General features: G+C 38.4%; 2 protein-coding genes and 1 long non-coding RNA gene across 13 annotated transcripts in view; 2 read left to right on the top strand and 1 right to left on the bottom strand.

Moving 5' to 3' along the window:
- arhgef1 (Rho guanine nucleotide exchange factor 1) overlaps nucleotides 1-9262 on the top strand; it is a 53629-nt gene extending 44367 nt beyond the window's left edge. For all 5 annotated transcript variants that reach the window (XM_088326736.1, XM_088326738.1, XM_088326735.1 and 2 more), the window contains 8 exons: nucleotides 1204-1291; nucleotides 1363-1467; nucleotides 1692-1738; nucleotides 1814-1957; nucleotides 2870-2971; nucleotides 4688-4824; nucleotides 4914-5016; nucleotides 6568-9262. In XM_088326736.1, coding sequence (XP_088182862.1) covers nucleotides 1204-1291; nucleotides 1363-1467; nucleotides 1692-1738; nucleotides 1814-1957; nucleotides 2870-2971; nucleotides 4688-4824; nucleotides 4914-4988 — 698 coding nt within the window. In that variant the 3' untranslated portion in view covers nucleotides 4989-5016; nucleotides 6568-9262. The remainder of the gene's footprint in view (nucleotides 1-1203; nucleotides 1292-1362; nucleotides 1468-1691; nucleotides 1739-1813; nucleotides 1958-2869; nucleotides 2972-4687; nucleotides 4825-4913; nucleotides 5017-6567) is intronic.
- On the bottom strand, nucleotides 4653-13212 carry LOC148372061 (uncharacterized). The gene is made up of 3 exons (XR_015849517.1): nucleotides 13136-13212; nucleotides 11293-11361; nucleotides 4653-5009 (listed from the first exon to the last, which is right to left on the bottom strand). It is a non-coding gene; the product is annotated as an uncharacterized LOC148372061 (long non-coding RNA).
- lipeb (lipase, hormone-sensitive b) overlaps nucleotides 12826-26301 on the top strand; it is a 50474-nt gene continuing 36998 nt past the window's right edge. Inside the window, exons 1-3 of one of the 7 annotated variants that reach the window (XM_088326746.1) lie at nucleotides 12826-12992; nucleotides 13166-13196; nucleotides 18022-18062. In XM_088326746.1, the coding sequence (XP_088182872.1) occupies nucleotides 12902-12992; nucleotides 13166-13196; nucleotides 18022-18062 (163 nt within the window). In that variant the 5' untranslated portion in view covers nucleotides 12826-12901. Of the gene's footprint in view, nucleotides 12993-13165; nucleotides 13197-13307; nucleotides 13328-13375; nucleotides 13580-18021; nucleotides 18063-24660; nucleotides 24785-26301 lie in introns of those variants that run through there. The other 6 variants (XM_088326741.1, XM_088326743.1, XM_088326739.1 and 3 more) reach the window with 6 other exon arrangements.

Raw genomic sequence — 26301 nt, 5'->3', positions numbered from 1 at the left:
TTTAGTCACGTTGCAACAAAATGCACAAATCCCCTGAAAAGAAATTTTCTCTTACTCTTTTTCTTACAATATATTTATTTAAGATTAGGCCTTTGCGATAATACCATAACAATATTTATTGTCATATAATGTTTGCCACCAGACAAAATGGGGGCGCTAATGCAATGAAAACGCATGTTCCAGGCTAACATTCAGGAGAAGAAGGGGATGAGGACCAACCAATCATTTTGCAGGAATAGTGGAAGATCACTTCACACAGTGAAAGCAAAACTGGAATATAATACGGTCAAAATGAGCGATAAAGAGATGAAGGATAATCATTTTTGTCATGTCGCCCAGGCCTAATTAAGATTCTTCGATACTGCAGCAAAACTTTTTTTTTTTACCTCATTCCCTGTCAGTATAAAATATATTAATGATACTTGATAGTCTCATGTGACCACACTCAAAAGAAAGAACAAAATAATTAAAATAATCTTTTAAGTAACTGAGAAAAAAACCATTTTAAAAATAATAATAAAAATGTTTACTCATCCCTCTTGATGGTATTTTCCCCACTACAGCATCAACAACAAATAAGTCCAAAAACATCTTTAACTCAAATGTTTTATAGGAGTGCATAAAATGAGTTACCTCTCTACTATGCTAATGTGTTTTGCTCGACACAATATAAAATGCTGGTCAGCTATTGGTTCTTGTCACGGCATCATGATAATGCTGATATACTATTGGCTGAACTACCTCCCTCAATGTCTTTCTCTTTATTTTGATCAAAATCTTGTATTGTTTGTCAGACAAGTCGGCGATACAGTACTGTATTTTTTTGTACTCGTTGTCTATAGGTCCTAAGGGTTGAAGTGACAGTAAAGGGAGAAGCAAAAACACGATAACCATGGAAATTAAACTTTTGATTACCAAGAAATGGCAAAAAGGCACACGAATGGCTACCCCCAATATGTTGCATGGCCATATCAAATAGACGATCGGGACATTATCAAACAGCAAGGAAATCTAAGGGCATGGCTATCCTCACAAATGGAAGGTTTTAATCAGTTTTAATTTGAATATGCTACCCCTTGTGTGGTATTTAGTATTCTACAAATGTTGTAATTATTTTCAGTTTTTCTATAGAAAATAAAAAGTACAAACTGCATTTTGGCAACAAAAAAACTGACTTGCAAGACCTCGACAATGTTCTTTTAGATTTGAAGGCCTTCTACGTCATCTTCACCTGGGACAGCGGGGCGCAGATCTACGAGCTAGTGGCTCAGTCTGTCGGCGAGAGGAAACTGTGAGTGGAACGGAAAAAAAAATCAGAAAGTCTGACTTTTAAGGTGACATCTTTTCTGCATGTGCTAACAGGTGGACCAACGTGATCAAGGCAGCAGTCGACGATCTGAAGAAGAGCGGAGCACCCATGAGAATCACGCTACCTCCTGGAAGTGGAGCAGGATTCAGTCCTTCTGGGTCTGTTTGCATGTTTGTTTGATTCTGTTTGTATTTTTAGTAACAAAATGTAAAACAATTAATTAGCGAAATTAGCATTAGTACCCTTATTATTTCTTGGGAATTTAATTATGACATGTTCTCTCCTTTTCATTTATATATTTTTTGACAATTAGCGATAAAATGGTTCTTAAAGGAACATCGTAAAATTTTATTTGTTGACTATGTGAATGTTTCCATCTCAGCAACCCTCAGAGCCCAGCAGAGAACGGCGGTTTGAAGAGCAGCATCGGTGACACATCAAAATGAGCACTGTACTTGTTAGCCGTATTTGTTAGCTGCGTACAAACGCTGTGTTTGCTCGTAGATCGTGACAAGGAAGGCCTGAGCGACGACAAGTCGGGGGATCCTCGCCACTCCCTGATCGATTTCCTGTCCGAAAAAGGTTTCGACCTTCTCGGGCACACTAACAGCGATCAGGAGAAGACTGCTGCCGGCGCTCTAGATGAATGTGAGTGGTAGTCTTTCCTTAGATGTATTCACTTAAGGCCGCAGTGTTTATTGTATTGAGCAGAGTGCCGGGGCACACCAGTGTGCCTCCAGACTTTGTTTTTTGTGCCCAATTGCCCAATTTTTACCTTTGCAAAAACACATGCCATTAATCACTGTCTTTGCTTGGACTAACATTCATCCATATCAGTTAAAGATAAGATTGTCCCTAAAAAATCTAGCCCAACCCGACCCAGGACCCCCGCGGGTATTACAACCCTGCCCAGCCTGATCACGACCAATGAACTTGATTTGCAGGACTGAGACCGGAGCAAACCTCAATTTCGTATGTTATTTGTGAGGACTTTGAATGAGTAGAGCTGATTTATAATATCAAATTAAAGCCTATCTTTTGTAACGAAATCTTAATTAAAAAGAACTGCATAAACATTTACATCTTTTTCGATGTCCACTGACGTTGTATTAGCTGACAATTTTCCATCGTTGATGGATTTTTTTAAGGGAATTAACGCTAACATTTTAAGACTGTCCATCATTTACTTGTGTTGAAAATTAGGACATAAACCACAGCAGCAGTATGTCCTTAAGTATCTAGTGCAGCACCTTGAGAGAGAGGCAGAGAGACAAAGAAGAACAATGACGGGTGGATCAAAACAAAACAAAATGTAGCTAAAGAAAAGCCGGTTCCAACACTAAAGTAATGACCAAAACTTTCTTCGTAGAGAGGTATCATACAGTGAAAAAAGGAATTCTGGTGTATGATACAATACTATAACAAGATCATCTCAGACGCCATAGAAAACCTTCTCAAGAGCCACATCCGGCCCCTTGGCTTTACTTTGACATATGTGACATAGACGCGATCCCATCCTAAATAAGTAAACTATCTCTTTCCCCTTTCTCATCTTGTTAGTCATGTTGCTGAAGAGGCTTCTGGTCGGAAGCATCAGTTTGTCAGAAGACGGAGAAAACGGGGATGAGCTTTGTCTAGAAATAGACAGCTCTCTATCAACAGGTAATTGTTGGTGCCTTACTTTGCACTCTGCACAGTGACTTGGAATAATGTTTATTTTTTTCAGAATGTACCACTTATTACTGTAGAGCAATGATTCTCAAATAGTGGCGCCATGTGACCTCAAGTAACATTTTTTTAATTTTTATTTTTCATTAGAACAAAGTGAAGGGGCTAAGGGGCAGTGGCACTCTCATTCCCTAATTGTGCACATCGAGCAATGTTTTCTTTTGCACCCAGCAGTTCTTAGCACACAAGAAATTATTTGAATACATCTTAACGCGGTGTTAGGAATTAAAGGACTGAACCATTTCAAGGCAGTGGAGTGTTTCCGACGCTGCAGTCACATTTTTGTTTTTCCTATTGTTATTTTTTGTCTAGCGTTGTCGTCATATTAAAATGTATCCTGTCCTATATTAAGAAAAATGAGTTTTAAAAATGCTTTAACTTTTGGGGGTACTTGGGTTGAATTTTGGCGTACTTGAGCCACCCCCAAAATAATGGGCTGGTTACGCCCATGTTCACGACCACGACTAGTAGTACTCAGGTAGGCTCTCGATAGGGTAATAGAGTGGCCATATTGTAATGCATGTTTATTGTACGTAGTTGTTCACTGATTGCTGTAAACAGGGCCCCATTGTGACCGAGACCCTGTTTTGGGGGGATTTCCCTGTTAAAATCATCAAACTTATTACTCAAGTGAAGTGAAAGATTAGTCATATTAATTGTGTTTAAATCTTATTTTACTTAGTGTAAAAGGGTTTTTTTAATGTTTTAGCGGAATATGTAGCAAATATTCTTTGTTAGGGTTCCCACAGATCCTTGAGTCTTAAAAAGCATTTAAGTAATTACTCTAAAAATAAGGACCTAATTGGCATTCAAATGTCTTGGATCCAATTATCTAAAAAATTAAAAATCAACTAAAAAAATAGTAAAATAGTCATTTTTTTCTATGATTCATGATAAAATTGCTCATCAATTTAGCAAAAGAGTTCTATGGAATTTGTAGTTATCTGCCAGTTTTGACTGAGGATCCATGACGTACAATAAGCATCGTTTTTATTGTTTTCCATGTCTAAAACTTTGGAGAGAGCTATGTTTTTCAATTGCCTCTAATTCATGTGGTGATTTTTGGTTTGTTTCAATTGTGTGATTATTTTTTGTCAACTTGGTCTTAAATTTGATTTCAAAGGGCATAAAAGAACTCCTAAAAAGCCTAAAATTTAACTAGCTTTCAGCTGTAGGAACCCTGTTTCTTTTTGCATTATTACAATTGTCATACACCAAATATTAAACTTTTACAGCAAATGTCTATTGACCTCAAATACCAGTTATCTGCCTCCTATTTATACTCATAATTGGTATGGGCCCTAAAAATCCCATATCGATGGATACTTACTTTTTATCATGTCTCAACAATAAACATATAGTGTTTAATGAGCTTCTATTTAAAGGATTATTTAACAGTTAACAGCCACAAGGGGTTGGTTTGACACCTTGACTGTAAGCAGTAGTTAAAATTGTGTCCTCAATATACTGGACCGAACCGTACGACACGGTATGGCAGTGAATCGGTGGCTCATATGCAGTGTAAGTACAGACAGATTAACGATTCGCAGCCCGAGACATTTTCTTCTTCCTAGAGTGGGCATGACAGAAAATAATTGAGAAGCACTACTGTAGAGCTATTTGAGCCTTGCCTTTCTTTATTTAAAAAAGACAAGGAAGGAATCGGCGCCAAGGAGGACAACAGGGGACTCTGCTCGGAGACGGCCAGCCTGGTTTTATCCCCAGAGAGGAGGGAGCAAGTCAGGCGGGGCCTCATCAGCTTGGAGCAGCAAATCAAGAGACTCCAGGTAGTCGGAAGCTTTGTGACCGATAGAGGGGAAGCCAATGCAAGAGGTTGTGACGTGAGAGGTTCTCTTGCTTTGTTTTTGTCTCGTAGATTATAGAAGAGGAACATCACAGGCTACAGGAGGCCCTCTCCAAGTTCTTGCTGGAGGGCGGTCGCTTTGCCTGAAATGCTGTCTTTACACTCTGGCTGTTAGGTAGGACAAAGCAATTAAGTGGGGTTAAGGGTAAAATTTGATAAATATTTTGATAAATAAAATTTTAAAAGTAAATTAAAGAAAAATTGAAAGTACAGAAAAGTATAACTAGCTGTTTGCGCCTGTACACATAAATGCTTCATGAAAAGGGACACTGGCACCAAAGAAAAAACTGTTTTTATTAGTAATACTTTCGTACCGTAATATAGGATAGCATGTAAAATCATTATATTTTTTCCATATTTCGTGGGCCGGTTTGCCTACCCCCTCGTTTAGGATGAAATAATACAAATCACTAGAGATCCGTCCAAAAAACGTTCTTATTCTTTTATAAATATTTGGAGGACCAAAAATCTGCCAAACAAAAAAAAAGGAATATTAAAACCTTTAATACGAAGATAAAGTTAGTAAATGTACTCTATTAGAGACTTTTTAGTTAAGAAAGTGATTACATCAATATATTTGAAGATGATAGTCATTTTTTAGTTTAATTTTTGAACTTGGTTTATCTTTGAATTCGATTTTTTATCACTTGTAAGTTACTTTTTTCTTTCATTGGCATTTTATATAAAAATGTTTAATTTATTCTATTTTTATAATTTTTACATTTGCTTTTTATTTTTTGAAATTGTTTTTTAAAATTCTACCTGCTTTTTAAGTTTATATTTATATTTACATCAATATTTGATATATACATTTTTAAAGAATCTTTGTCTATACTGTTTTTGTAGGTAATTTTATAAATCTATATTAATTTTAATCTTGTATTCATTGTCAAGTGACCTATTTAAATTTTTTATTTGCATCATTTAATTTGTCTTTATTTTGCATTTATTTATTTGTCTTTATTTTTATTTTCTATTTTTTAAATTATATTTTTTAGTTTCTTTTTAAGTATATTGAGATTTGTTTTCCCTTTACATTTATATTTATTTGTTGTCTCTATTCTGTTTTTGCAATGGAAATGTACGTATTTTTTACTTTTTTTTGAAAAATAACTTTCCTGAAATTTAGTCTAATTTTCCATTTTTGTCTTTTTACAAATATTTATATTATTTTCTTCACATTCATTTTTATTTTCCATCTTTATTCTTTATATTTCTAGTTTGTTTTGGAAATGTATTCTTGTTTGTGAGTTACCTATATTTTTCTTTCATCTGGATTTGGTGGACCCTCCCCAAAAAAAGATTTAAAAAAAATGAATATTAACATATGATTTAAACCTTCAATACAAAAATAAAAAATGTAAATGTACTGAAAAGGGGGAGCCTTTTATTTATAAAACTTTATAGTTTCCAAATTTCAATTTTTACATTTTGTTTATTTTTAATTCATTCTACCTGTTTTTTTATGTATATATTTCTTCATATGTCCATTTTCATTTATATTTAGAACTTATATTTACTTTTTCTCTGTTCTTTATTTACTAATATTTGTTATCAAGTTACCCATTTTTAATTTAGTCATTCTATTGCCAATAATTCAGTAATTGTGAAATGCCATTTCTCATATAAATAAGCTTTTAATGACCCCTTCTCTTTTTTCTTTTAGGTTTTTTTTAACTGGTGCTGGTTTGTAGTGCAAGAAGCTTTCCAAAAACCTTTGGCTGAAAAAACGCTGGCACGGGTCTGGGACATTTTGCTGGAGGATGAACAAGTTCGTTGAAAATGACTTTTGTGGTCTGTGCTGTGCAGAATGAGTGTGTTTTCTGTATGCTAGCGCCGCCTAGCGTTATGTTGCATGTAGCGCAGAGAAAGGAACCAAAAACAAGATCTCTTATGAATGCCTATTTGCAGAAAGGTGCGTAATAAAAGTGAAAGAAACAATACTTTTTTTGCTGAAGAGATCTTAAGTCGTAGCCAAAATTAAACTATAAAGATGCCATAGGAAGCCATTGCAACACACTGCCATGGTGTTAGTTCTTTGCCAAAGTACAACGAAAATGCACGCTTGTTATTATAACAATCGAGGAAGTGTGAGGTTTGTTTTCAAAGACCTTTTCATCTGCCAACCAGCTGTTAAATATCGAATAGAAATGTATTTGTATAGCACTTTTCAGGCAACCAAATGCAATTCAAATGCTGTAGAAGAATAAAAAAAATCCACCCTCTTCTCCAAAACTAATAACCTGTAACGCTGAATAAACATTTGGACTGAATGATAGAAAAAAGAGAAAAAAATGTGGATAGGCACAGACTAACCATGTGAGGAAAGGCACCTGAGGGAAACTAATCCACACTTATGGGGATGGCACTAGACAGCGGGAAAGATCTTAAAGCCTATCAGGAAATACTGAAACCTAAAGAAAGCTAAAGTCAAATGCATTACAGTAGACTTGACCCCCGGGATACGTTAATCTGTTCTGAAGTTTGGGAATTGCAAAGTGAAAATGCTGAAGTGTATAGCGGGGATAGAAGCCTGTGCTGATTGGCTAACGCTCTCTGACCCACCTGTACTCCAGATAAAAAATATAAAAATAACAAAATAGTATACATAGTAAGTACTAATTTTGTGTAAAATACATGCATAACATTAACACTATACAGTACATAAATAAACATGTATATGAGGTTTTATTTACCTTTGGAGTAACGTGACTTCAACTAGTATAGCAGAGTGGTGAGTGGATGCAGAGGAATGAGGGGACAACAGATTCAAATAAAAACTGATGCTAAACTGTCCACCTGTGATGCCCTTAAAATATTCCCTTGCTTTAATGGCCAACTTATTTTTAGTAATATCCCCATTCATTGATTGGTTATGGCCATAGAACTTAGTGGGGGTAGCAATCTGTGTACCTTATTTGTATTTTTGGATAATCGCAGGCTTTGTTCCCATGGTTATCATGTTTTTGCTTCTTCCTTTAGCATCACTGAAAGCCATGGTACCCGTAGAAAATAGAATAGAATAGAATAGAATATACCTTTATTGCATAAAATGCATAAAGTACAACAAATGCAGTATTGTATCGTCGACTTGCAAAGAATGAAACAAAGAGAGAGAAAAGCATTAAGGGATGTAGTTAAGCCAATAGCATATGAGCCTCTTCGTGATGCTGTGACGCAAACCAAGAGCAGACCAGCATATATAACATCGGACAATAGCAGACCGGCATGTTAGAGATGTAATTGTACATATGCACAAAAATTGAATTTTGTAAGTTGTTGGGCAGCAAAATAGTTTGTTGTTGATGTGGTATAGCGTGGAAAATATCAGAAAGAGATGCTGAAAAAACATGTTTTTTCACACCGCAAAGTGAAAATTTGGTAATGCCGGATTGTCATATCCTGGGGGTCTAGTGTTCCATACAAGGTTAAATGTAAAAAGAATCAAGTTGAACAAAGGTGATCAGTTAAAAAGCAATTCTCAAAAAGTAGGTCAGGTCTAACAAACAAGACTGCTTAAGACTGTAAAGACCTTTAAACAATTGTAAAAGCACTTTAAATCAATTCTAAAATGCACCAGATGCCAATGCAGCCGTTTTAAAACGGGTATAATAAAATGCCACCCGCGTCACACATACTGCTGAATTTTGCAACAGCTGCAGGCTTATGCTATTATTTTTGTGGAAAGTGGAGAACAGGGAATTACAATCTAAATAAGATAAGACTATGCATCAGTATTTCCGTGTTTGCAAAAGAGATAAAAACAGGTGCAACCTGACTATATTTTTCAAATGATAAAAAAACAGTGCTATGCGAAATTCTTTTTGGGGAATCCAGTGAGTAGGGAATTACAATCGTGGAAACGAGAGCAGATAAAACAAGGTCCCTGCTTCTGTCCTAAGTGAATGTATGGAGTGAGAACGTACAAATAAATCGCCTTTCAAAACAGCATCGTCAAAGTGGCGTCCTGTTGCCCAGCAACCACCAGGTGGCCTAATGTAGCGTTGCTTAGCAACCACTGCATCGTGACGTAACATAGCGTTGCGTCAAATTCCTTTGCCTTATGATTTTGTCAAATAGGAAACACACAAAATCGTTTTCGGATGCCAAAAATGTCTGGGCGCATATTCACACGACAATCATTTTTATTTCTCGCGCTTGGCCAAACAATAAATATTTAGGACTAGAAGCTTGTATTATATTTCCAGAATGTATTATAGATTTTCTTTTTCTTATATAAGCGATAACTATGCAAGAAATATATTGTGTATTTTGGGTTTTGATTTGAAATGATGTATACTTTTAGGAAAGCAAATATGGTACGTTGCTGTTGTTTTTTTTAAATAAATTGGGAAATCGGAGATGGTCAATTTTTCATTATTTTCTCTGTTGTTTTTATAAGAGAACATGTGATATTGCAACAATATAATTGCAGTACTATTTTGTTGTTCTTTCTCAATCCCAAAAGCAGGACATTAGTTAGAAAAGTATTTTGCGGTGCCTTACCAACCCCTGGTGGCTAATTTATGAGTGATGGTTATTTAATGTAGGACTGGTTATTATAGGCTTTGTTTTTGTATTTTACAGAATTGTATTGATCTATCTTAGCATTTTTGTGAGGTAGTGGTAAGTAGTATTTAGATTTTTTTTTAATTCCTGCACAGCTAGGACTTATGCAAATCATTTGTTGAAATGTAAATTACTTTTCTTCTTTTTTTCTTTTTACTTCATTTTTCAGTTTTTTTCATCTGACTTAGAAAAAAATAAGTCTTTTTGCTTTTAGTGATGCAACTAATAATTGGAATATGGTTGTCGTGTTCAGCATTTTAAAGACGTTCTACTTAGTAGGTAAGTCTTCACTTTTATTTCTTGTAAAATAAGCTGGCGGTGAATTTAAATTGAGATACGATCAAAGGATTGGTTAGCATCGAACTATAGCCTGCAACCCAGTGAGATGGATGCATGAATCAAGAAATTTGGCTAATCAAATGCATGGCTCATCTGTGAAGGACGAAGCAGGAGCAGCTAACGGTAACAGCTGGCTGTGGGCCATAGTCTGCAACCAAGTGGCCAACATGAGTGGCTAGAGAAGGAGAGTCGAACATATTTGACCGATGAAACTGTGGCAATCTGCTGTGGAAGGCAAGTGACATTAATAAACAAAGCAGGAAAAACTAGCAATAACAATAGTGGCTAACACTGAGCTATAGCCTGCAGCCAAATGGCTAAAATGAGTTGTGAGAGAAGTAAACAGTGGGAAAAAAGACAGATGCCTAAATGGCGAGATGGAGCATGCAGGGGCTCACCTGTGGAGGGTGAAAGACAAAGCAGGAGCAACAAATCATAACAGCTAGCAGTGATCCATAGCCTGTAGCCAAGTGGCTAACATGAGTGGCTAGAGAAGGAAACCAGAGAAAAAAAGCTGAACATGCTTGAATCATGAAACTCGCAAATGGTCAGCTGTGGAAGACAAACAATGCTGATAAACGAAGTAGGAAAAGCTTAAAAAAATGGCTAGCAGTGAGCCATAGCCTGCAACCAAGTGGCTAACATGAGTGGCTGGAGAGAAAAACTTTGGGGGGGAAAAGTTGAAGCCTAAATCATCAAACTCAGTGACCGTTGTTCCCCCCAAAGTTTTGGAAGATGAGTGACGCCAAGGGATAAAGCAGGAGCAGCTAACATTAGAATAGTGGCTAGGCACGAAAAAAAGCTTGCAGCCAGGTGGCTAACATGAGTGGCTAGAGAAGGAAACCGTGGAATAAAGTCAATGAATCACGGGACTCAGAGACCATTGCCATTCCGGGTGCAGCTGTGTGCAGTAAATAGCCGTTGAGTGCTAAAAATACCCATGCAAACTACGGCTAACTACGAAAACTTGTCATTTGGGCTTCCGTAGCTGTAAAATGGTTGCAAAACATGAAAGCTTCTTCAAGTTGTGTAATATTATGCATTTTTAAATCTAAAAGTATGTTTACGAGATAGTACATGTGTTTTTGCTCATTATTATAGTTTTCTTTTTTTTTTCTGAATGACATTATTTACACCACTAGGGGTTGCTACATAATACACACGGCAGCTTTAAAAGATGCTCGATTACATAAGGGAACTGTTTGATTTAACAAACAAAAGTCTACAATATGCACAATGGAATTTGTTAGGTAAGAGATTATGGCATAATCCCTCGTGGGCTGTTTCACATCAGCAGTTAATGAGATCAAGACAAATGTTTTAAGTGTGAGAAAGAGGACTTCAATTTATGGACGCACTTTTTATACTTTTTATAAGATTTTGTTATGTTAACAAGAAACAAGCGATTAGCGATACAACCAAATAAGGATGAGGGTACTGACACAACAATTGAAGAGCGACTTTAACAGGATTTATGGCTTACGAGGCGTTAGCGTTGTTGTGCTTAGCAGGATCTTGACTCTCGCGCTGGCACGCAACCGTGCTTGAAGATCTGTACATTGTTGACAATGAGATTAGAAGTGGCACTCCAGCAAAGACATTTAATAAAATACATAAAAGAAAAAAAAATATGTTCAAATTGGATACAGATGAAGTGGTGCGTAAGGTGCATGTAAGAGCAGGGAGAGCAGTTGTAGTGTGTGAGGGTCGTTTACATTTAAGTCAGCTGTTGTTTGCCGATGACACTGCTTTGGTGGCTGACTCTGCAGCAAGACCACTTTGGTAGAGTAGTTTGGCAGAGTGTGTAAGAAAAAAAAGTACTTAAAGTGTTTGTCTGGCACCTTGCTGCTATGCATTACTCACATGGACTGGTTTTCAGTCGCATTAAACAATTAATGGCCATCTAGTGGTCAAATAGTACACAGTTTCCCTTTAAAAGAGAAAAATAAGCTTTAAAAAAAATACTGAATAATCGGATAAAGATGAAATTGTATTTACTAATGTTTTATTTGTATATTTTATTGCAAAATATAAATTGGGTTATTTTAATAGCTTCAATTGTAAGGCCAAGTCTGCGTTGTGCTGTTTTGTGGAGTCTCCCGCTCTCATTGGTTACACCGTGGCCTGCAGGGGCGGAGCTAGGTTTATTGATAGAATGGCTGTTGATGCAAGTAAAGTCAAGGCATGTTAATTTGTATAACTCTTAATCACAAGCAGTCTCAAAGGGCCGCACAGACCACAGATTATTGCAAACCACAGACTATTATTGCACCATCCCCTGATTTAAAACCTACATGAGGGAAAGGACAAACTCAAAACCTCAACATAATAATAATGAAGAAACCTTGAGAAGGGACCGCACATGAGGTCATCCCCATTCCAGGATGACCAGGCTGCAATGGATGTTGCAATAACAATCAATACACAGACATCGCAACAGGAAAATAGGTCATTCAGAAACCACAATATAGAAGCGTGTTTTAAGCTTAGATTTAGACAGTCCCACTGAGGTTGCTGATCGAATCTCAGGGGAAAGAGCATTCCACAACATCGGGGACCCGAATGAAGAACGCTCTCGAACCTGTGGTTCTCTTCATGGCTCTAAATATATCGCGGACAAGTTTTAATGTGAGTGGAGTTCATTTGTAAATATCCCACTCGTGTATTTTCATGAAAATAACATGATATATTTTCCCAATTGTTATTTTAATTAAAAATTGTGTTTAAAAAAAATGTCAATTAAAAATGTCTGTGTCACCACGTCCAAGTTGTGATTGGCTGCCTTTCGGAGGTGTTCGTTCCCATTGGCTACGGCCAGGCTTGCCTTAAATACACTAGTCTATTGTAAATATTTAAGTTGTGATTGTTCAATCAACAGAACAGTCTGATTTATTTTGAAAGTAGTATTTGATTTAAAAAATATATATGTTCTAAAGACAAAATCAACAATCTGTGACTACACGTCCAAGTGATTGGCTGCCTCGCGGAGGCGCCCCTCCCAATTGGCTACAGCAATGCCGACGGGGGCGGAGCCAAGGAGCCCCGCGAGGCAGGTAGTTGGGGCGACTACCAGACACCGAGAGTTTCCGAACATGGCGTCGAGTAAAAAGAGCAGCGGTAGTGGCCGTTTCGAGAGGGCCGTCTACGGAAGACGCTCGACCAGACAAAAAGAAGCTCCAGTGGGTAAGGTGTCCGCGTTTTTCCTCTAAACCCTCCCACCCCCTGTGTTTTTGAATGACGTCGTCTGAAGTTCTGGCTAGCTTAGTTAGTGCTGACTGTTTTAGCTAATTTCTTTAGTTGTTAGCTTCGAAACAAAATGTATTTACTTTCAAACGTTTTTGTGTCCCTGCATTAAGCCGCGGACGTTGGCCAGACTCACTTGGGCAGGTACTTGAAATGCGTTTTTGTCGTTACTAGTATAGACGTTGCTAGGCGATGACGTAACGTATGACGTCCGTCCAAACCGGAAATGCGTGTCCTGGACGATCACTTTTTATCATTCAGCAGGGAGTGGCAACGTAAGATTTTTCTTTCTTGTATTGCACATATGTGATTCATTTCTTCCCGAAAGCTTTTGCTTGTGCGTCGTAAAACTTGGAGCTGTGCTTGTATGCACAAAGGCTTCTGGTTCCCTACCATTAAGAAAGTTAGTCACTGGGTACGTGTTCATGCAAGTAATAAACAGATTATAAATGGGATATCCCCAGTATTTCAATAATGTAAAGCCATGTAAACGTCCACATAAGGATAATTAAGGTCCAAGTCCGACTGTGAGTATTCTGATCGCAATGGCTGTGTTATTACTTCTATGATGATGAATTGAGCATGTGTGATGCCCCTGCTCACTTAAAAAGCCTCATGTGTATTGGATGATTTATCTGGGACATTTCCATTTTCTTCTTTGCCCCAATGATAATAATGCAGTCCATATACTGTGGTTGCCATAGTTGTATCCATCCATATACAGGGAGTGCAGAATTATTAGGCAAGTTGTATTTTTGAGGATGAATTTTATTATTGAACAACAACCATGTTCTTAATGAACCCAAAAGTCTCATTAATATCAAAGCTGAATAATTTGGAAGTTGGAGTGGGGCTTTTTTAGTTTTAGCTATTTTAGGAGGATATCTGTGTGTGCAGGTGACTATTACTGTGCATAATTATTAGGCAACTTAACAAAAAACAAATGTATACCCATTTCAATTATTTATTTTCATCAGGGAAACCAATATAACAGCTCAACATTCACAAATATACATTTCTGACATTCAAAAACAAAACAAAAACAAATCAGTGACCAATATAGCCACCTTTCTTTGCAAGGACACTCAAAAGCCTGCCATCCATGGATTCTGTCAGTGCTTTGATCTGTTCACGATCCACATTGCGTGCAGCAGCAACCACAGCGTCCCAGACACTGTTCAGAGAGGTGTACTGTTTTCCCTCCTTGTAAATCTCACATTTGATGAGGGACCACAGGTTCTCTATGGGGTTCAGATCAGGTGAACAAGGAGGCCATGTCATTAGTTTTTCTTCTTTTAGACCCTTTCTTGCCAGCCACGCTGTGGAGTACTTGGATGCGTGTGATGGAGCGTTGTCCTGCATGAAAATCATGTTTTTCTTGAAGGTTGCGGACTTCTTCCTGTACCACTGCTTGAAGAAGGTGTCTTCCAGAAACTGGCAGTAGGACTGGGCAGTTGAGCTTGAGTCCATCCTCAACCCGAAAAGGCCCCACAAGCTCATCTTTGATGATACCAGCCCATACCACTACCCCACCTCCACCTTGCTGGCGTCTGAGGCGGACTGGAGCTCTCTGCCCTTTACCGATGCAGCCACGGGCCCATCCATCTGGCCCATCAAGACTCACTCTCATTTCATCAGTCCATAAAACCTTAGAAAAAGCCGTCTCGAGATTTTTCTTGGCCCAGTCTTGACGTTTCAGCTTGTGTGTCTTGTTCAGTGGTGGTCGTTTTTCAGCCTTTCTTACCTTGGCCATGTCTCTGAGTATTGCACACCTTGTGCTTTTGGGCACTCCAGTGATGTTGCAGCTCTGAAATATGGCAAAACTGGTGGCAAGTGGCATCTTGGCAGCTGCACGCTTGACTTTTCTCAGTTCACGGGCAGTTATTTTGCGCCTTGGTTTTTCTACACGCTTCTTGCGACCCTGTTGACTATTTTGAATGTAACGCTTGATTGTTCGATGATCACGCTTCAGAAGCTTGGCAATTTTAAGAGTGCTGCATCCCTCTGCAAGATATCTCACTATTTTTGACTTTTCAGAGCCTGTCAAGTCCCTCTTCTGACCCATTTTGCCAAAGGAAAGGAAGTTGCCTAATAATTATGCACACCTGATATAGGGTGTTGATGTCATTAGACCACACCCCTTCTCATTACAGAGATGCACATCACCTGATATGCTTAATTGGTAGTAGGCTTTCGAGCCTATACAGCTTGGAGTAAGACAACATGCATAAAGAGGATGATGTGGTCAAAATACTCATTTGCCTAATAATTCTGCACTCCCTGTATAGGATAGGCCTAAGTATTTTCGTAACTTGTAACCCACGAGACACAGCAATGAAGCTGACTTTTGGTGCCAACAAGCATAGTATGTCATTGATTTTTGGTGAGTAACTTGAATTACATTTTTATCAAATGTCTAAAGTTACATCCTGAAACTAGGTTTATTTGTGTAATGACATTGCTCCTGACATTGCACACGCATCAGCTCCATTCTCAGCTATAACGATCTCTTGTGGTGAATTATTACACACTGTCACTTTAAAGAATGATCGATGTATTTTGTATCTTTTTGGCAGCTTGAGTCTTGATTAGTCTAGGCTTTTTCCACTTTGCTTTTAAATCTCTCTTCTGCCCACCATCAAGAGCTCGATGTCAACCTGAAACATGTCCCCTTTCACGTCTGTTTTGTGCCCGAGCTGTGGTCAGTATGTGCTTCGACGCATAAAAATAGCAAGAGCGCGATGTGGGGGATGACCCCTGTCCCACAATTGCACACGAGACTAACCTTAACAACAGGAAATACGCAACAATGCCTGTGTGCACACATGTGCGGCAGGACAATTACACACATTTTGCTGCACATCCATGAGGAAGTCACCTTTTTTTCTACCCCGTTGAGAATAGGCCACATATTAAATATGATAAGTCCATGGGTAGCAGAAGACATAAATGTCACATTTGTATCCAGTGCTGCACTAATACAGTAGACCTTCAGGATACTTCATTAATCCATTCTAAGGTTAATATTGCAAGGTGAAATTGCCATGTAGCGGAGGATGAAAACATGTGTTAATGTATCGCTATTGTATTCCAAAATCCCGTCACTTATTATATAAACATTCAAATGAAAAAATAATACATATTAAATACTACTTATGTGTAATATACAGTTATATGATTAAATAAAAATAAAAATTTGTGTAATTGCAAAATTACATTTTTAGAATCAAAGTTACCTTTGTTATGATTGTCTTGTTAGAAAATTACTGTTGTACTCTAGTTGGCAGAAATATACAATATAAAGACTCATAAATAGAAAATATTTACCTCAAAAATAAAGTATTAAAATCTGAAATAAATACTATACACAACCGGGATATTGCATTTAAAATCGTAACAGGTCAACAGGACAAGTGAAAAATCTTCCATTTGCACAAAATTATAGTTTGAATAAAATAAACAGTACAATGTAGAAAACATTTAACAGTAGGAAAGTAAAGTGTAATAGTCTATACTACTTTAATTACCTCTGTGTGTAGGTAGTGACTGGTTATTTAAATTAAAACTGATATTATAACTTCCACTTGTGAGGACTGTCATGTCCTTAAAGGATTTCCTTGCTTTAATCACCCAATATTGTTATGATAGTCCACATCGTCGTTGTATTCACACAATTACGTATTCTTTTGGGTTTCACAAATATGTCAAATGTCCCCAAGTCCGTCGTGCAACAAAACAAGTTGTCCTTTCTAATTTTAGAATCCAAGACTTTTATATGTACTTGACCCTGTCGTTTTTGAGATCCTTTGTGAATATGGACAAAAGGTTGACAAGCACAACAATCAAACTTAGGTTGAAGTTACTCTGCTTTGTTTTTGGCAAGTGGTAAACATCCCATAATCTTGACATACTTGTTTGGATAGATTTTCCACATTCATATAATGAGTGTTTATTACAGTTAGGTAACATCTGTCTTTTGGATGTTGATATGTGGACTAAATCTGTTCAGGTTTATGATTCGGTCTAAAATTGTGTCGTGTTGATCATGCTCTATGTGCACAATATTTAGTCCAAATATAAGCTCTGTTTTGCCTGTACTTGGCTACATCTTTTGAACAGCAATCTCGGTGCTTTTCAACATTACAATTTTTTTTTTACCAGATTGTATTTTCAAGTTTGGGCTGTAAAGAGATGTCTTTTGGACATTTTCTATAAGACATCTTTAAAAGCCATGAAAACAATGTCTTTTCATGTTTCTTTTCTAAACCAAATAAAGACTTGGACGTGTTTTTCTTTACTTCTTCGGACGTCTCAATTCTGTCAAACCAGTTGTCTTTCAGACATCTTTTTGATGGGTTTTTAATGTCTTTTCACGCCTGTTACTTAGTCTTTTCAATCACAGAACTATATCTTTAGGATGTCTTTTCAACCAGTTCACGTTTCATTTTTAAACCAAATTTTGCCTTTTTTTTTAAAAGACATTGAGCATTTGTCTTTTTATTTTTTGACTTTTCAAACAAATACAACCATTTTGGATGACAAACTTGGGGTTGTTCAGATGTCATTTGGACATATTTTCAACAAGTTTGTGTAGGTGGGATTAATTTCTAGCTAGTTTGTCCCAGTGTGAACATAGGTCAGAAAATATCCAATGGAATGTTTTCATATTACCCCTTGTTGTCAGTCACAGTCCCGCCTCTCTTCCCCCCCAGGCTAATGTCCCCTGCCAATTCGGTTTAATGTCAAAAGGGAGTAACTCGCTTTGCTCCCAGCCAATGACGAGCAGAGCCGTCACATGGAGGAGCTTGTCATGTTTTAAAAGCCGAGTTGAAAGTAGAACAGACTAGATTGGGGACCACTGTGACAAGTTTTCGACTGCAGGAAACAAACAAGGCCACGCGAGAAAAAAACGATAAATGGTCGGTGACTTTTCACTCATTTCATCTTTTTTTTCCTCCACGCTTACAAGAGAGGATACAGACAAGGACCGAAGTTTGAATGCAGATGCTGGTAAAGACGTTTTACTTTTTAAGTGTGCTACACGTGGTTAGGTTTTCTGTATGTCTGGTTGTCTGCTGTCTGGTTTGCCTAGGACTTGAATTATCTGGTCCTTTTTGCATCTGAACATTTTAGCAATAGGTGCAATTCATCCTTTGCTTCCTGATAATTACATCTTAGATGATGTTCAGGTTAATTATGGCTGCGATGATTTGCTTAATGCATGCAAAATGTTAACATTTTTTACACTACCTAAAGAAGTGCACCTAAAGTAACATATTGTGACGATTAAGACATTTGTTTGCGGACTTTGTCAGGCAGCTCTTATTCTCATCAAGCTGTCAACCTTAATTAAATCTGTGCTTAAGCACACAAAATACGGAGAAAAAAAACATTGAAAAGACAACATTTATCCCAACGTACTTAATAATGTTCAGAAGCCCATTCAATCAGAACAGCTTTAGCCATGCGACAACTAATGGCTGAGCTCTTCGGTGAATTTACGAAAGAGGTATAGAAGGGACACAACCAAATTGCTAAAACTGTGCACTTTTTTTTACATAAGGAACATAAATGTTAAGACTCATATTGACCAAGCTCTTTGGTGCCTGGCACACATGAAGAGGTAGAGAGGAGACACAACCTTGTTCTTCTATTACTTGGATAGAAAATCAAAAAATATTATAATGAGGAATATAAATGCTTATAATCTTATTTTGGCCAACGTCTCCAGTGACTTGCTTATATTATGGAGAGGAGACACAAGCAAGTTCTGCTATTACTTCTATAGAAAATCAAAATATATTCTCATGTGGAACATCAATGCTTTGAATCTTATCTTGGCCAAGCTTTCCGGTGATTTGCTTAAATTACAAAGAGGTAGGAATGAGACATGACTGAGGTGTGCTACTGCTTTTATTCCATCTATCTATCTTCCCAGGTCATATTCCTCGAGAGGGGTGACCGAAAGCAAGACAAACACATACACAAAAACATTTTTTTTTTAATTTTAAAAAAGGAGAAAGTTGCAAAAAACACATACATTTTTGGGGACCATGGCCAACCTCAATGCCCAAACACCCAAACAAGTTAAGCACCTCGGCACCCAAATTGTCATGTTTTCGTACCTCCAGATGAAACGGGCCACAAGAAAGCGGCCATGTCACTCGAGTCAGGGTGACACAACGCACTCTTATGTTCAACAGCAGGGCCCGACAGCTTTCACTGGTTTACTCTTGCCACATCATACGGGTGCCCTGCTCATCCCTTAGAACACATCTAAACATCCCACTATCCTTTTAGAACACCTCTCCACTCATTCCTATTACCAACAAGAGCTCTAGCTTCCACTATATTTAGAACCCTTTCCTGCAGAGCACACATTACGCCATCCACGTAAATCGTGGCCATCCTCTTGGTCTCTTTCCATTTACTTCTGCTCTGTAGATCCTCTTGAACATTCGCTCCTCATCCATCCTCTCCATGTGTCCAAACCAACCGACTACTCTCTTATCCACACACTTGCTCAGTTCCACTTTTACTCCAGTTCTGTCTTTCATAATTTCATTTCTCAAACTATCAAATCTTGTCACTCCTAACATACTCCTAAAACACTTCATCTCAAAATAATTTTATTTCCTTCTCAAATCTGCGTTCAGGCTACAAGTCTCTGCACCCTACAACACAGTCTGCACAATCACACTCTCATACAGTCCCCTCTTAACATCCATACTCAAACTCTTGTTGCTCATTAAAGCACCCAAAACCTTGCTTCCTTGATTCACTCTGTGCAATACCTCGCACTCCATTCCACCAACTGCAGCCACATCACAACGCAAGTACCTATAGCTTTCGACTTCTCCCAGCACCTGTCCATGCAACCTTATTTCCAATGCCATGCCCACTCCATCACATAAAGACTTCATCCCCTTACTCTTCCCGACATTCACCCATAACTTATGCCTATCACACACTCTTCCAAACTCCATTACCAACCTTCTCAATGTTTCCTCAGAATCAGTCACAAGCACTGTGTCATCTGCAAACAACAAATGACTTACCTGCAACACCGTTCCACTGTTATCCATCATCTCAACACCTCTGCCAAATACTCATGCATTCACCTCCCTCACCATGGGAGACAGCCATGGTGACATCACAAACACAGGGAACCAGTCACTTGTCTCACTCCCTACTCTTATCCATGCTCTGCTGTACACATAAAAACTCTTCAATGTTTCTAACTATTTTCCACCCACTCCATACATTACCATCACGTGCCACAACGCCTTTCTATCGACCCTGTCATATGCCTTTTCCAAATCCATGAAAGCCAAACAAACATCCTTGCCTTTTGAAAAATATTTCTCACACACCTGTTGTACTGCAAACACCTGATCCACACATCCTCTTCCTTTCCTGAAACCACTCTGCTCCTCCATCACCACCTCATCTGTTATTCTTCTCACTCTCTTAATCAAGACTCTTACATACAGCTTACCGGGCACGGACGACAAACTGATACCTCTCGAATTGTTACATTCATACTTAGCACTTTTACCCTTATACAATGGCACCACACATGCACTACACCAATCGACAGGAACCACACCACTTAAAAAGCATACATTCAACAAGTGTACTAACCACTCAATTATAGCTGTGCCACCTTTCTTCAAGCAGTACAACCATCCAACCTTGGCGCCTTCCCCCCTTTCATTTCTTTCACTGCGTTTTGCACCTCCCATGTTTCCACAGGCTTTACATTTAAATCACCCAGCACGGGCATTCTGCCCATACCACCGATCGCCTCAACTCTCACTTCTCTCCCATCCTCCACATTCAACAACTCCTCAAAATACTCTGCCCATCTCGTCCTGACTGCACTACCTCTAACCAGCAATCTACCGTCCTTATCTTTCACTTTCTTTTCATATCCAGACTCGCTCTATCTTACTCTTTTCACTTCTTCCCAGAACACTTTTCTCCTTTCCTCAAAGTTAACTCCTATCTCTCGACACCATTCATCATTGCTTTCCTATTCGCTGCTCCCACTACAGCTTTTACCAACCTTTTCTTCACCAACCTTTCATACGCATCACCACTCTTCATCTTGCAGCCACTCCTCAAAGGCATGTCTCGTCTCTGTCACGGCCTCTGAGACCTCATCATTCCACCATTCACTTTCTTTTGTAATACCTCGACCAACTTTTCTCATTCCACACACTTCTTTCGCACTGCTCAACACTGCCTCTTTAAACCACTCCCATTCCATTTCCACACTCTCCACTTCTCTTCTACTAATCTGTTCATACTCTTCCCCTATCTTCCCTTTAAACTCTTTCCTTTCCTGCCTTATTCAACTCTGACATTTTCACCTCTTCCCTCACCCTCTTCTTTTACTAGCCCTCCACAGTCCATCTATTCTCAGTTTTCCTTCCACATAAAAATGATCAGACAAAGCACTCATTTCACCTATGTAAACATGCACATCCAACAATCTACTTAACATCCATTTCCTAACCACTACATAATCCATTGATGCTCTGTCTCACCACCATCCACTCTGACAAAGGTTTACTTATACACGTCCCTCTTTTTAAACAATGTATTTGCAATCACCAACTCATTTTCCACACAACTCAATCAATTTCTTCCCACTCTCATTGCTTCCTGGTACTCCATATCTACCGACCACATTTTCAATCATTCTATCACCCACTCTAGCATTCAGGTCACCTAGTATTACCAATTTCCACCCTTCTTTCGCACCTGCCACACATTCGGACCAATCCTTCCAGAACTCCTCTCTCTTCTCAGCACTTCTTTCTGAACCAGGTTTATATGCACTTATAAACATCCATACTTCTACACCCCACTTTAACCTCACCCACATCAATCTGGAAGATATCTCTTTCCACTCCACCAGTTTTTCCTTTGCTTTCTCACTCACAAGCACAGCCACTCCTTTAGCATGTCCACCCGTAACTCCAGACTTTCTACCATACATACCTCTAAGCTGTAATTCACCCTTTCCTTTCATCTTTGTTTCACTCGGGGCTAACACATCAACCTTCCTTTTAGTCATCATCCTACCGATCTCCTCTTTCTTCCACTCAGTCTCTTTACTTCCTCATCCTTTCACATTTAGTGACCCGATAACTATGGTTTGCTAGACCTTTCGGTCCCCCGGCCCCCTTTCTTTGCCTTACTGTCTCTTAGGGAGTAGAGATATAGAGGAGAGAATCCCCAGTCCCCTCGCTCCCTCCACTTTAGATAGATAGATAGATAGATACTTAATTCATCCCCGAAGGGAAATTCACTTTTCCAGCAGCATCCCTAAGCTGAGAACAATCGAAAATAACTGAGAACAATCGAAAATAACACGGGAGCTGCTGGAGTGGCTGCCATTCGTGACGGCGCCGGAGAAACGATTCAATTTGAATCATGTACAAACAAACAAACAATTGAATCATGTACAAGAAACGATTCAATCTGAATCATGTACAAACAAACAAACAATTGAATCATGTACAACAAACAAACAAAATATTTATGTTTCAATAAGTGGAGTGTTAATAAAATGGGGGGAAAATAATTTCTGATACTGATATAACCAGGTAAAACTAATTTTAAGTTACCTGTCCAAATGAATGTTGTGCCATCTCACCTTTCCCACTCTCTCTGCTCGCTCCTGAAACTTTATCAAATAGTCCAAAATTTTACCTCATCTTCTCCGCTCACCTCGTCGTCCTCTTCTCCTTCCACTTCGCACTACAGAGACTTTTTAGCTGAGCCGTCTCTTATGACACCATCCCCTGATCTAGACCAAACTGCATTATCCTGTACCATGTTAATCCAACGCATGCCAAAGAAATTTGAGATACGTCTTTTTAAAATAGCGGCAACAATAATCATATTGTTTGACTTGGCAAATGGGTGATAATTCAACCAATCTAAACATTTTTTATTTGACAAAGTGCAGTACAGTTAGTGTAGCTCCTTAGTAGCTCTAGCTCTTGTTGTGGTTTTGTAGCTCTTACTGTAGCCAAAAATTCATGCACATTATAGTCCACTGCGCTTTATGTGTGAAAAATATATAATGAACTTTTGGGGGGGCTGTACCTGATAATCCTGTCCACATTTGGGTGGAACTCATTAGCTGTCAGCCATTGTTTTTAGTCGCCTTTTATGACACGCAGCGGACCACGGGGGGAGAATTCTCACACCTTCTAGAGGTAGAGGGCCCCTCACCACACGACATTTGCTTTTATAGAAAATCAAAATATATCTTCATGAGGAACATAAATGCCCAGAATATCCTCTTAGCCTAGATTTCCTGTTCCTCGAGCACAATTTGAGAGGAGACGCAACCACATCTATAGAAAACTCTCAATATAATTTAAGGAGCATGTATCTGTAAAATCTTATCTTAATCAAGCTCTCCTGTGCCTCGGGCACATAATCAATGAGTAAGGTGGAGATGGCCAAGTTGTTTATTCCTTAGTAAAACAAAATATATTTTCAGTAGTAACATGTGCTTCAAATGTAGATTGAAATTGATAGCGTGGAATCAAGTGACTAATTCTTGTGTATCTTGTTTGCCTCACGTACAATTAAGCAGAGGTAGAGAGTAGACACAACAAAGTTGTGCTTCTACGTCTACAGAAAATCAAAATACATTCTAATGAGAAGCATGCTTAGAATACTTCTAACAGTGAATGTCTGCTGACTGAATATTATGGTGTGATGTCAAGTGACTATCGGCTGTGGTATCATATTTGGCTGTGATCAGTTTGATGACTATCGGCCTGTTATTTATTCTTCATCCCTACTGAAGTGTTACATTGTGTAACACCCATTTAACGGTGCTCACCCTTAAGCCAAATGCAAAGTTTATCATTTGTGTCATGGGATAAATGGACATTTCAGCACATGTTTTTCAACCAAGCAACTAACGGCAATTTCTTTACACTCGGCAAAATAGGAATACTGTCGGCAAGCTGGACCAAAACCACGTCTCCGTAACTGATCGGCAAGGCCAAATAACCGCAAGTCTTGCTCAACATTTCTCGCTGAGAGGGTCGAGAACGCCCGCCATCGCTATTGGAACATATTCCCACACAAAGGCCTTTCTGTTCTTATCTATAAATAAATGTCCGGTTTGTGGCAGGTGCTGCAGGGAGTCCGAGGAACATAAATAAGTAGCAGAGTAAGTAATCTGATCCGGTAAATATTTGGCATTAAAACTATTTCACTGAAAAGTGTAATACAAATTTTAAAGACTTGCTAATCACCAGCTGTGTAGGACAGCGGTTGGGAACTTATGGCTCTTTTCATGAGTACTTCAGGCCTCGGAGATAAAATGTACCTTGCGCAAATATTTTCTATATTGTTACGGGCAAAGCCGAATTTACTACACGCAAAGCCAAGACAACTTTGAAATTGAAAATGGTTCAGTCAAGTATATATAGGCCACAGTTTTAACGACAGTTTACAATAAAGGTGTTAAACCAGCAGACCCTTGGCTGTATGTTGCTTAAGAATCGTTTATATGAGAGCTCATCCAATATTTTATGTTCACTGTTAAACCTTTTATGATAACCAACAGAACAAACTGTAAACACCCCGAAACGCCAGCAAAGCACCAAGAGCAATTTGATTGGATGAGCAGTAGACATGCACAGAGCTATAAAACAGCGCATGCACTCCTTCTCCCCCTCTTTGCACCAAAGGTAAATACGTTGGTATTCTTGTTTGCAGTGATTCATGACATTTTTACAAAAGAAATCTGCTCGTACTTTGTTTTGAAACCCTTCTTTGGGACAAAAATGACGTTCAAATAAGCCTCAACACTCTGAAGTAACTGCGGAAGAAAGACAAAATTTAAGTATAATTATATTAATACGAGACACAGGCATTATTTCATTGATGTTATTCAAATCATCAAATGTCATAAAATGAAATAAAATGTGCTAAATATTTTGTTTTTGTCTGGAGAGCAGGAATGGCGGTACTGGTGATTTTTTTTTATAACATAGGGTGTCCAAACATTTTGCTTTTATAGCTTTTTGCAATAAAAATGTTTCCTACCCCTGCTGTAGGATCTCGTTAGAACTTTGGACAAATTATACAGTATAAGTTCCATTTTATTTTTGGACTAGAAATGTTTTCATATTCATTCATAGCATGCAAAGTGATTTGTTGTTTATTTGATATGGTGGGGAAAATGCAGTATAGAGGGACTGACAATATATATTATTCCACACCATCACTTTAAAATGTAAGACTATGACACCTTTTCCCAGGGGCTACTATATTTTATTTGTATTTTTTTCAAAAATTGTAATATGCTGCCACCTAATGATATGGATTAACGTAGCAGCTACTCATCTGGAATAAAGCAAAGATAATAAACAATGGTATGCTTTTTCGCAAAGATAGAGTTGGGCTATTTTCTGTGGCACACTAGCAAGCCCCCAGCTCAGTGCTTGAAAAAAACTGGGCTATATGACCGCAAGTGACACTATCAACTAACCAAATGCTATGCTAAAAATAATTGACCTAAAAAAAAATCTAACCGTGGATTAATAGAGTTTTGTTCGTAAAGTTAATGTTAAGTCACACAATATTTGTTTTCATAAGATGGTACCAGACTGGAGTTGTGCAAGCAGGTCTGGTCATGGGATCGGCAGCCTAGCCCATAATGCATTCCTCTCAGAAAGACTCGAGCTGTTTTGCGGCTCCTTAAGTTACTTCATGCTTATTTTTAAGATTTTTGTAGGTGTGGTTATCTATCTAATCTCAATCAATTTAAACTTGTATATAAATCCAGATTTGCCTGTCTATGTGGATGTTAGGCTCAGAAACAGCTGAACTAATTTTTGTGAAAATTTACACAGTTGTAATTTAGGCCTCCGCGAGTGTCTTGATCTAGGTTTGGTGTCAAGGCTCTCCCACCAAATACCAACAAAATCAATCAACATCTGCTTTCATGTAGAAGCGTTCTGGAGCTGCATGCGACCACGCGGCTCTTGGGCATTCCCTAGCCGCTCCCTGGCGCTTTTTTAACAAACAACGGCCCCAACAACCTGGCCCAAGTAGGGTGCCTGGCAACGCTTAGCCATGCAACCGTTAGGCTTGTTTTGCATTAAATGGTTTCTAATCGACTTTGGTTTGATTTTGGACATGTCCTGTTGGTATTTACAACTTGGTTTGTTGTGGTTTTGTTAAGGTTTTGAGCTACTTTTAA

The sequence above is a fragment of the Urocampus carinirostris genome, chromosome 2 (genome assembly GCF_059441175.1).
Source record: "Urocampus carinirostris isolate Australia breed hairy pipefish chromosome 2, RoL_Ucar_1.0, whole genome shotgun sequence".
In the NCBI taxonomy this organism is placed as follows: domain Eukaryota; kingdom Metazoa; phylum Chordata; class Actinopteri; order Syngnathiformes; family Syngnathidae; genus Urocampus; species Urocampus carinirostris.
This window is presented reverse-complemented; position numbering and strand designations above follow the sequence as displayed.